We start from the raw sequence: 12,451 nt of genomic DNA, 5'->3' as shown, positions 1-12,451 counted from the left end.
TAATTCATATTTATCTGTTGCATTAGTCAAGATGCCTGGCTTCTTCTTTTTTGCTGTTTTTTTGTTTTTTTGGGTGGCTGCCTTGAACACTTTTGTATTTGCATGTACACATACTGTAATCCGATTCCTCCGAAATAGATGTTTTCAATGTAGATATTTTTGTTTGGTACATTGTTTGGGGAAGTTTTATATTTGACACATTCTTAAGAAGAATAAGGAACATTGTCTTCTGCAGGACTGAGAGTGGCATAAAGGCACTTCTATATTTGTCTCCATTCTTAAGTGTTATTAGTTTCAGATTTTGACCAGTGTTTCTTGAATTAAAAGCATGAATTAAGCTATTCTAGTTTGGACTTGGTTCTGAGGTGGGCCGCCAGCAGAGCTGGCAGCAGATTCGGACATTGAGGAGGTTGGGGAGGAACATGGGCCAGTCCTGGAGTCTGGGGAAGGCTCTGATGAGGGCTCTGTGGCGGAGGCAGAGAGAGGGGTAGAGCTGTATGCCAGTTACCAGCTGCCTTTAGAGTCAGACATCAGTGAGGCAGATGAACAGCTGGAGCCTGTTCCCAGCGTGCTCATGCACAGAGTTGCCAGCTAAAGAACAGGGATCAACTTGGGAGTAAGGCCACAGGTGGATGATGAATGGCCCCTCCCAGAGGGAATAAAAGAGGAGCAAAAGGGGAGTGGAGTTTGCAGGAGACAATTAGTTCACTTAATTTGTTCGTGACTCTCCGGGACTCCTTGCCAAGTTTTGCAGATATCGGCCTGGCAGCTCTCCAAGCCAGATAAGGTCTGTGACTGTAAATCCTCCCTTGAAAGACTTTGCTGGATGTGAATGAGAGGAATTCACAGTCAATTAATAAAAAGGGGGTTTTGTCGGGACAAGGAGTTTGCTTCAGGCTTTTGGGAGGCCTCAGTCAAAACAGGTTCCCTCAGTGGAATTTTGCTTTGAGGTCACACCCAGTGCTTTGAAGACAGTTCTCCTTCATCTGCCCTTTTCCTGGTAGTTCTTTCTGGGGTTTGCGAGTTGTGCCACAGATGGAAATTACAGGCATTCTTTGACTTATAACAGTTTATTTAGTAACTATTTGACGTTACGACAGCACTGAAAAAAGTCACTGACGACCATCGCAGCATCCTTATAGTCACGTGACCAAAATTCAGATGCTTGGTGAACACTCCTATTTGTGACAGTTGCAGTGTCCCTGGGTCATGTGATCAACAACAAGAGAAATGTTGGACTCAATTGTGGCCGTAAGTCAAGGACTACCTGTAATCAATTTTCAGAAGTAAATGCAAGCCCTTTCTGTTGGCTACCATCCAAAATTTTGTTGTTAGTTGTGAAGTCGTTTCCGACCCATTGCAACCCCCATGGACAACATTCCTCCCAGCCTTCCTGTCCTCTACCATCCTCTGGAGTCCATTTAAGCTCACGCCTGCTGCTTCGGTGACTCCATCCAGCCACCTCATTTCTCTGTCATCCCCTTCTTCTTTTGCCTTCAATCGTTCCCAGCATGAGGCTCTTCTCCAGGGAGTCCTTCCTTCTCATTAGGTGGCCAAAGCATTTGAGTTTCATCTTCAGGATCTGACCTTCTAAAGAGCAGTCAGAGCTGATCTCCTGAATCTAATTGAATAGCATGTAACTGCAAGAACAGTTTTGACAAGAGAAAGAAAATGGTTCCACCACAAAACCGCGGAGGACAAAATCGCGGTCGACGAAAGCGCGCATTTGACGTCATCACAGCGCGACGAAAACATCGCGCTGTGATCGAAAAATGTAAAAATAAAGCGAAAACCTTACCCTAACCCCCCAAACCTAACCCTAAACCTAACCCTAAACCTAACCCTTAACCTAACCCTAAATCTAACCCTAAACCTAACCGTTAACGTAACGCTAAACCTAACGCTAACCCTTAACCTAACGCTAAACGTAACCCTAACGCTCTAAACCTAACCCTAACCCTTAACCTAACCCTAAACCTAAACCTAAACCTAACCCTTACCTTTATGTGAATCGGCTTGCTTTAATTTTAATTTTATCTCAATTTTTAATTTTTTTCGTCGCACTGTGATGACGTCACATGCGCGCTTTCGTCGATCGCGATTTTGTCCTCCGTGGTTTTGACGGGTCACGAAAGAAAATAGTTTAGAGCATGTCAGTCGCGTTTTTTAAAATAGGCGGGGCGTGGTGTTCCTCTCCTGCAGAGATGGTTTTTTTAAAAAAAAATAACTTCTATATTAGTGCTAGAGAAAAGTTGAATGATGTATTGGTAAAATACAGTTTGGTAAAATACAGATCTTCTAATAGTTGACCATAGCCCAAAACCGTTTGATTTCAAGTAGTCAGATCTGCCTATAATGTGATATAACTTGTGATTGTTTACAAGTGTTTTTTTTAAATCACCAAATTGGATTCTTAGTGTTTGATACATGATTTATTTTCTGTTCACAAGGAACATGGTCAGGAGTTTCCGGCATTTTTCCATTAGCTAGTGTTGTGTGTTGGAAGCAAGATTTTGAGAGTCAAGATTAATTTTGCCACTGAATCACAGCTCAAGTTATTCAACTTCCCAGCATGATGGTTTCCGCATGTGGAAAGTTAAGAGTCTTGAGACCATTCTTAAAATCAGATTGGAGATCTATATATAGCTTTTGATTCATAATGCACTTCTAGATGGTTAATGAAAGTAGTGTAGACTAGTTTTTATCTCAAGTAACTATATAAACCATACTTGTAAACGTGGGTGGCTCGCGTTGAGTAAGCATAATTAAAGGTTTTTTTGGCTGACACGTTTGTTTTCTCCAAAACTGAAATTGTTAGCTTATATTTGAAAGGGGAGCGTTATAGTTTTATGGGCTGCATTTCATGTTGCCTGTTTGAAACACTAAAATATCATGGGAATTATTGAAGTGTTTCGAGTGTCTCTTCAGTCTCTCTCTCTCTCTCTCCACATTCTTTCAGAAGGAAATGCTGGGAGTTCTCATATTGTTAGTTTGAATGAGAAATATAACAATTCAGACTTTTTAAAATCAACTTATTTGGAATTACATTCCTCTGACATTTCAGCTTTCTGCTTAGGAAAAACCTAATTTTGATAGTCACATTAAAACCTAAATGACAACATGTTGTACGTGATTTTGATGCCTTGCTATTATATGGTTATACATTTATTTTCCTGGGCTTCAAGATCACCGCAGATGGGGACTGCAGCCAAGAAATTAAAAGACGTTTGCTCCTGGGGAGGAAAGCTATGGCAAATCTAGATAGCAAACTAAAAAGCAGAGACATCACCCTGCCAACAAAAGTGTGTATAGTCAAGGCTATGATTTTCCCAGTTGCAATAGATGGCTGTGAAATTTGGACCATAAGAAAGGCTGAGCGCCAAAGAATGGAGTTCTTTGAACTAGGGTGCTGGAGAAGACATTCGCTGGCTGGGGAATTCTGGGAGTTGAAGTCCAGACATCTTCAAGTTGCCAAGGTTGAGAAACGCTGGCTTAAGAGGTCCTACTATTATTCTGAAAATTAAGCAGAAACACCCTTGAGCCAGAAAAGCTGAATATTTAAAACTCCCTCAAACGTGGGTGTTAGTTACAAAACCTCAATGTCTCAACTAGTCAGACTGGCTAAACAAGGACTGGTGAAACTGAGATTCATGGAGATTTGGGAGGGATCATATTCTGAAGCACCTAAAGCCCTTGTTTTTATCGGATGATTTGAATGAGGAACGACTTCTGGTCTAGGAAATTTTCAGGACAAGCACTATATTGTACAGGTAGTTCTCTTTTTTTGGTAAAAAGCTTTTTTTTCCCTTTCAGATTCATTCTTAGATACACATTCTTGCAGTTGCTATTTAACATTTGTCAATTCTTATCATTTTTCCGCCTGTATATTTACATTTTGATATTTTCTTATTTCCCCTTCCCCCAATTTAATCATGTGTCGTCTGAGATATTTATTTCATGTTTTGTTCCTTTTTCTTTCTATTTGTATCTTTTTTTTCAAGCCACTCATAAAATCGCCCCCATGTCCTGTAGTACGCTGATTCCTCTTTGTCCTTTATTCTCAATGTCAATCTGTTCACTTCTGCACAATCTAATATCTTCTTTATTACCTCCCCTTCCGATGGGATTTTGTCTGCTTTCCAATTTTGTGCAAATAACAATTCTAGCTGCTATTATTATTTGTGCAATCAAATATGAATGATCTTTACTATATTTCTCTGGTAGAATACCCAATAAAAAAATACCTCTGGCTTAAACTCTATGGGTTGATGTATCATTTTCACTAACCATGTTTGTACAGGTGGTTCTTGACTTACAAAAGTTCATTTAGTGATTGTTCAGAGTTACAACAGCACTAAATATAGTGTGTGAAGATCATTTTTCACACTTACAACCGTTGTAGCATCCCCATGGTCACGAGATCAAGATTCAAACACTTGGGAACTGACTCACATTTATGTCCCAGCCAGATTCACTTAAACCAGGCCACTAATTCAACAACTGCAATGATTCAGTTAGCAACTGTGGCAAGAAAGATTGTAGAACGTGACAAAATTCACTTAACAAGTGTCTCACTCAGCAACAGAAATTTGGGGCTCAATTTTGGTCATAGGTCGAGAACTATCTATAGTATTACCAAGCCTAAAGTCTTCCTTTGCGGTAAATTGGACTAACAAAGATGGGTTATAATTTCTTAAAGATTAAAAATCCAGTTCTGGCAATTAACAAAGCTGGAATGAATATTGCATCCTTCCAGGCACAGACAATAGCCTTAATTTGATGTAATGTTTGTTATTCTTGGCCAAGTCACTGATTATTAAATTTGAAGATAATGGTAATGATTTGCAGGAAAGCAGCAAATATTTTTGACTTCATGTTGTCTGTTGTAAGTGTGGCATCACAGTTATTCACCACTCCTCAATTATATTTCTGAAATGAAGAAAATTTAGGTTCCTCATAATGCATTTTTGGGGGGGAAGACCATAAACTCCATCCAGTTCCTAAGCTGAGTATATATAATACAATACAATATAATAGCAGAGTTGGAAGGGACCATGGAGGTCTTCTAGTCCAACCCCCTACCTAGGCAGGAAACCCTATACTCTTTCAGACAAATGGCTATCCAGCATCTTCTTGTTTCAAATATGTTTTATTTTCATTTTCATTTTCATTTCATACAGTCACATATATACTGTGCATAACCGGGGCCATATAACATTGAGCAATAAACACAGCCATCCTTGTCAAAAATACTCCCCAAAATACGGTTCCACCACAAAAGCGCGTAGGACAAAATCGCGCTCGACAAAAGCGCGCTGTGACGTCATCACAGCGCGACGAAAAAGATCGAAAAATGTAAAAATAAAGCGAAAACCTTACCCTAAGCCCCCCAAACCTAACCCTAAACCTAACCCTAAACCTAACCCTTAACCTAACCCTAAACCTAACCCTAAACCTAACCCTTAACCTAACGAAAAACCTAACGCTAACCCTTAACCTAACGCTAAACGTAAAGCTAACGCTCTAAACCTAACCCTAACCCTTAACCTAACCCTAACCCTAACCCTAACCCTAACCCTTACCTTTATGTGAATCGGCTTGCTTTAATTTAATTTTTATTAATTTTTATTTGAATTTTTCGATCTTTTTCGTCGCGCTGTGATGACGTCAAAGGCGCGATTTTGTCGATCGCGCTTTTGCCGTCCGCGCTTTTGACGGGTCACGCAAAATACAAGCCCAATATACCACTTCAACCCTCCATACACCCTTTCTTTCACCCCCCTCCAACTTTCCTTTCTCCCCTCCAACATTCCCCTCTCCTACTTCCCCTCCCCCTCTATCACTCCTTTCTTATAGCAATAGCAATAGCAGTAGACTTATATACCGCTTCATAGGGCTTTCAGCCCTCTCTAAGCGGTTTACAGAGAGTCAGCATATTGCCCCCAACAATCTGGGTCTTCATTTTACCCACCTCGGAAGGATGGAAGGCTGAGTCAACCCTGAGCCGGTGGGATTTGAACCGCTGAACTGCTGATCTAGCAGTAGCCTGCAGTGCTGCATTTAACCACTGCGCCACCTTGGCTCTTTCTCCCAATACACTCCCTCCCTTCCATCTCACCCTCCCTCCGATCCTCTCTCCCACCCTCTCTACCCCTCTTTCTTCTTTCCCTCTACTCCTCCCTTCGGTGTATTTCTACTATCTATCAATATATTCAGCTTCTTATTTTTACACTAGAATTAAAAAGGCAACGGTATACAAGTGCAATCATGTTACTTTAAAATCTAGCACATGCTATATTTTCCCCCTCCCCCCCTCCCCCTATGACCCCACCTCCCTTCCCCCCACCCCGACTTCCCAGAGCCCGTACACGGTATAGCTTTTTATCAAACACAGTCTAAGATATATTAAAACCAAGGAAATAATAATAAAAAAGTCAGTAAAATCTCTACGTTGAACTCAGCTTCTTGCCATTACACAAACTTTAAGCAGTTTACATTGTTCCTAATCTTAGTTGTTTGATTACCTGCAGGATTTCCCCAGAGGTTATTTGTTGGTTCAACTTTTGCCTGTACTCTTCTCTAACTAGGGGTATTATCTCTTTATCTAAGTATCTGTCTATATCTAAACCCTTAATTTTGTCCCCTTTGTACCTCCTTCCCTCTATAACACAATTTGGATACATTTCAAATTTTTCTTTTGATTTCCTCTTCCAATTCTTTTCGTTTTTGCCCTTGTTTATGTCTATGTATTTTGTTTATATTCATCAGTACTCCTCATATATGCTTTACTTACATCCCCTACAAATTCCAAAAGGACCCTCGCCGCAATCTTTGTCTTCTTCACCCTAGAAAATAAATCATTAGTGATTTGTATAAAATCAATCCTTGAAAGAGATTAATGTCCATCAGAAAAAGGGGTGAAGTCATATGCCTCTGCGTTTCTTTCTCGCCAAACATTTCTCAATTCGAAGTTGTCCATCAAGTCTTTTTCCCTTCTAGAATTAGGTCTAATGCGATATATCTTCCAAAGGGATCTGCTTCAATTAATTCATCTTCTTAAAGACTTCCAGTGTTGGGGCATTCACAACTTCTAGAGGCAACTTCTGTTCCACTGATTAATTGTTCTCACTGTCAGGAAATTTCTCCTCAATTCTAATTTGCTTCTCTCCTTGATGAGTTTCCACCCGTTGCTTCTTGTTCTACCCTCAGGTGCTTTGGAGAATAGTTTGACTCCCTCTTCTTTGGGGCAGCCCCTGGTTTTATAATACACTGATAAAAATGAGTTGCCGTGTTTTCCCAAAAATAAGGCAGGGTCTTATTTTCTTTTGACCCCCCCCCAAAAATAAGCCCTTCGCCTTATTTTTGGGAAGGTCTTATTATTTTTCAAGTCCAGGAGGCAGTGAGTGTGGTCACCTCATGGCTGCTGCTGTGTTGCACATCGCTGGGCCTGCTGCTTTTTTTGTGGTGGCCATTAGCGTGATAAAAGGGGTGCGGTGGCTAGGGTTGTGGGAGCGGGCATTAGGTAAGGGTGTGTGTGGTACATGGGGCATGTTCCGCCCTCCTTTCCCCCCCTCCAGCCTTGCCTCCTAACCTTGTGTTGTTTGTGCAGCAAGCAACCAGAGGAAGTGGCAGGGACTGGCTGTGCATGCATTTAAATATTTTCAGGGGAGGTCTTATTTTCGGGGAAACAAGGTAACTGTTCTGACCCCCCTCTGTACGGTGAGTCACGCCGACACAAGTTTACTGTTAGCCACGCTTTATTCACAGTAATTACTCACAGACAAGACTTTGGCAGCAACCCAGACTCCCACAGATAAGAGATACACACAAGAGCTTCTCCAGCTTAGTAAAACGGTTGTGTCCTGCAAAAGGTCTCCTCCCAAAGTCTCTTCTTATATACTCTCTTGGGAGGAGCCAAATCACAACCACCTGAGTCCAATTATCTTCTAGGTCTCTGTAATTGCTGCCTGCGCTTATCCGCCATTCTCTGCCTGGCGTCCAGGACAAACTCCCTTTGCTCCTGCCCACTGCTCCAGGGCCTGACGTCAGGGACAAACTCCCTTTGGCTTTCACTGCTGCTCCATGCCTCAGGCGCCTCCTGGTGGCCAACCAGCCTCTCTGGTCCCTGCTCGGAGTCTGAACCCTGCCCAGGGTCCTCCACATCGTCCAGAGTCGACTCATAGGGTCTCTCGCTGTCGGAGTCTGTCGGTAACTCCAACGGCTCCTGCTGGGCCACAACAGTAAATGTCAGAAATGATTTGCATCTGTGGTTGTGTTGTCTGCTTGGAAACAGGTCTTTGACCCCACCCTCATAGTTAATATATCGGGGGTGGGGGGGGAATCCTGAAAAAAACTTCCTTGCGATTCCATTTTTATCTTGAAAAGTATATCAGCATAGATTAAAAACAGTTGGAAGCAGCAGTTAATTTAACTCCAATGGCACTTGTTTTGTTAGGAAACACCTTGAGCCTCTCCCCCCCCCCACCCCAAGGTTGAGCAAGGGATAGAAATGCCACAGCTGGCAACGCAAGTAATTTCTGCAACATGCTGCTGGTTGCATCTCTTGTTTTGCATTGGCGTCATGCTCACCGTTGCAGGCATGGTTGACTAGCTTGCAGCTGAAGACTGCAAGGGAAACTACGATCGGCTTCTCCTACTACAAGCAAAGTTCTATCCTTATTGCAGCTTTTTATATTTAAATTGTTTGTTGTTATAGAGATCAGCGTTTCTCAACCTTGGCAGCTTGAAGATGTCCGGACTTCAACTCTCAGAATTCCCCAGCCAGCGAATGCTGGCTGGGGAATTCTGGGAGTTGAAGTCCGGACATCTTCAAGTTACCAAAGTTGAGAAACACTGATCTAGATTTTGAGTTCAGTTGTAGTCGTCACGCAAGGACTTACCTCTCCCTTAGCATGTTTCGTTTTAATGATGTTTGCTCTTTGGCTGATAGAGATTTTATTGCACTGTGTCACTTTTGATTATTGTTGTTTGTCATTTGGATTTCCTAGGTTAGGTGGGTGGCCCTATCAAATTTAAAAATGAGTAGACCTCTGTTTTACATTTCCTCGTTTGAATTTCATATTCGAGTATAAAGTATATGAAAATTGCTGTGTGTCACGCCAGCTGAGTACAGGGCTCCAGTTAGATATGTAAAGTAGTTGCAGGCCTCGGTGAAGCCAAATGTAGACCTTTCTGTCTAATATTTAACTTCCGTACATTGCTGCCTTCCAACCCGGAGCAATGAAAGTGTCCTGATCAGATGCCTCCTGTGCGTTTGTGTTGCTGGGGGGAAAAAAAATAGGATCTTAAGGGTTGCTGCTGCTGTTTCTTTTTCAGAGTTGGATCTTCAATGGCCGGAGAAAGAACGAGGAAAGGGTTGAAATGACTACGAATGCTATCCTAGAAGAGATTCTGATTAAAAGGTCTCAGCAGAAGAAAAGGACGTCTCCTTTAAACTACAAAGAGAGGCTGTTTGTGCTCACAAAATCCATGCTAGCCTATTACGAAGGTCGTCCAGAGGTAGGAAACTGGATTTCAATTTTCTGGGTTTTGCTATTGCCTTTAGCATTTGTTTCAGGGGTGGGTTCCTGCCAGTTCTAACCTCTTCTATAGAAGAGGTTCCACAAATCAACAGTGCCGTTTAGAACCGGTTACAGCTCCCTCCCCCCGCCCATCTTCACATCATCAAGATGAAGAGCGAGAGGAGGAATTCTGGGAGTTGAAGTCCACAAGTCTTAAAGCTGTCAAGTTTGAACACCAGTGGGGTTTTTTTTCCTAAAGGGTTAGGGGTGCAAGTGTCCTGTAACTGGACAGCTTTAAAACTTGCACACTTCAATGCCAGAGTTCTGAGCCAACATGACTGGAGGAGGAATTCTGGGAGTTGAAGTTCACAAGTCTTAAAGCTGTCAAGTTTGAACACCCCTGGGGTTTTTTTTTCTAAAGGGTTAGGGGTGCAAGGGTCTTGTAACTTGACAGCTTTAAGACTTGCTTCAAATGCCAGTTTCTGAGCCAACATTTTGGTTGCTAAGCAATAGCGTTGTTAAGTGTGTTTCACCACATTTTACAAGTTGGCCATGCCCACCTAGTCACAGGACTGTCAAGCCACTCCCACTCGGTCACATGGCTGGCAAGCCACTTCTACCCAGTCACATGGCCAGCAAGCCACTCCCACAAAGCAGGCCACACCTACAGAAGAGGTTCTAAAAATTTTTGAAACCCACCACTGATTTGTTTGTAGATTGTAGATTGTAGAAGTTTATTTATATGCCGCCCTTTTCCCTGGGGGGACTCAGGGCGGCTTACAACTCAAGGGGGGGGGAGGAGACAAACTTTTAACACGTAAGACAATACATAAGACAATACATCATTAAAACACAGCATTCATACCATTCGGGCGGGTTACAGTCTTTAGCCCCAGGCCTGACGGGATAGCCAGATTTTGAGGGCTGTGTATGGTGTCTTATCAATCTTTGAATCACTTTGTATTTAAAAGGGACTAATAACTATGACTGACATTTCATATATATATACGGTTTGCTTATAACAGTGATGGCGAACATTTTCAGTACCGAGTGGCCAAATTGGAACGCACATGCATGCACATGCTTGCGTGCACCGGAGTATCGGAAATGACCAGCTGACCACCCCACACATGCTGATTTTTTGGCTGTTTTTTGGGGGGGGGCATTTTCAGGCTGTTGTGAGGCCATTTTTGGCCCGAAAATGGCCTGAAATACAGCCTGAAAATGGCCCCAAAACAGCCCAGAAAATGGCCTGTTTTTTGGCCATTTTGGGGGCAATTTTCAGGCAGTTTTCTGGTACTCTGGCGCCCACAAAGATCAGCTGCCCAGCATGCATGTGCACACCAGAAACCAGAAGAGCAGCTGGCGATGGCACACATGCCCACAGAGAGGGGTCTGCAGGCCACCTCTGGCAGGTGTGCCATAGGTTTTTCCATCATGGGCTTATAATATACAGCAGTGGCCAAAATTGTGGAAACCTTTTGGGGAAAAGTGTATTTTTGAGGCTTGACGGCTAATAACACCACTTTTATTTTTTTGAGTGATACCATAAAATTATATTATATATCAATGGAAAGGAAATTTAATCAAGAATGCAATGCAACAAGGTTTGTTCAATTATCTGTATTCTATGAAAAGTTATAGCCAAATATAGCCAGTAATAAAACCCATTTAATAGAAGCAATCATTCAATCTTGGTTTCACATTATTTGTATTTGTATTTAGTTTATTTGTATGCCGCCCTTCTCCAGGAGGGACTCAGGGCGGCGAAAAACTCAGGGGGGAAAGGGGACATAAACAACAGTACACATGATTAAAATACACGAAAATCACACAGCCATACCAGTCGAGAGGGGAGGGGAACTCATCAACCCCAGGCCTGCCGGCACAGCCAGGTTTTGACGGCTTTCCGGAAGGCCTGGAGAGAGGTGAGGGTCCGGATCTCCGCGGGGAGTTCGTTCCAAAGGGCCGGAGCTGCCACAGAGAAGGCCCTCCCCCGGGGTAGTAGCCAGGTGGCATTGGCTGGTGGACGGAACCCGGAGGAGGCCGACCCTGTGTGATCTAACAGGTCTTTGGGAGGTAATTGGCAGCAGGCGGTCTCTCAAGTACCCAGGTCCAATACCATGAAGGTATTGGACCTTCATGGTATTATAACAGCTGCAGAACTAAAATACTTGGTTCCCTCCATGGGAAGACGATGTAAGGCCGTAATTCTTGCTAAAGGTTACCCAACTAAATATTAACCGACATGGTGATAATTTTTGTATATCTCGTTTTTTCTACGTGTTTCACTTTTTTCCTTTATAACTGCTGTTCTGATAGCAAATCGTAAATGCAATGCATTCTTGATTAAATTATCTTTCCATCGATATGTAATTTTATGGTACTACTCCAAGTAAAAAGTGGCGTTATTAAGCCATCAAACATCAAAAATACAGTACCCTTTTTCCAAAAGGTTTCCACAACTTGGGCCACTACTGTAATATACACGGTGGTGGGACTCAACTGGTGTAACAATTGATTCACTCAGCGTGTGCGCTTTACACACCGATGCACCAATCCTTTGCTCCGCAGGCGCGCACTGCATTTGAAAACAACTCTGAACTTACCTTCTACTGCAGCCCCAGTGAGTAAAACAGCTGAGGAACAGCAATCCACTCTGCCAGACCTAGCTGGGCTTCAAAGGAAATATAGGATAGACTAGCGTGGGGCCAATTGATCGCTGGAACTAACTACCAGTTCACCCGAACCAGTCCGAACTGGCTAAATCCCACCCCTGGATATAGGTTTAGGTTTAGGTTTATTGGTTTTGTATGCCGCCCACTCCCGAAGGACTCCGGGCGGCTCACAATAAACAGGGGAGGGAATAAATAAGACAATACAACAATTTTAAAATCCACAACAGTCACAATTAAGACGGGGCTGGGTGC

General features: G+C 42.7%; 1 protein-coding gene across 2 annotated transcripts in view; it reads left to right on the top strand.

The window, feature by feature from the left end:
• The window catches only part of TEC (tec protein tyrosine kinase), an 83,593-nt gene that overhangs the window by 27,576 nt on the left and 43,566 nt on the right, over nucleotides 1-12,451 (top strand). The window contains exon 2 of one of the 2 annotated variants that reach the window (XM_087724783.1): nucleotides 9,337-9,519. In XM_087724783.1, coding sequence (XP_087580909.1) covers nucleotides 9,382-9,519 — 138 coding nt within the window. In that variant the 5' untranslated portion in view covers nucleotides 9,337-9,381. Of the gene's footprint in view, nucleotides 1-9,272; nucleotides 9,520-12,451 lie in introns of those variants that run through there. The other variant, XM_087724784.1, reaches the window with a different exon arrangement.

Source organism: Thamnophis sirtalis, unplaced genomic scaffold (genome assembly GCF_051295495.1).
Source record: "Thamnophis sirtalis isolate CommonGarterSnake01/CBP01778 unplaced genomic scaffold, rThaSir2_p1.2 scaffold_10, whole genome shotgun sequence".
NCBI lineage: Eukaryota > Metazoa > Chordata > Lepidosauria > Squamata > Natricidae > Thamnophis > Thamnophis sirtalis.
The sequence above is the reverse complement of the archived record's forward strand: the minus strand, read 5'-3'. Positions and strand labels throughout refer to the sequence as shown.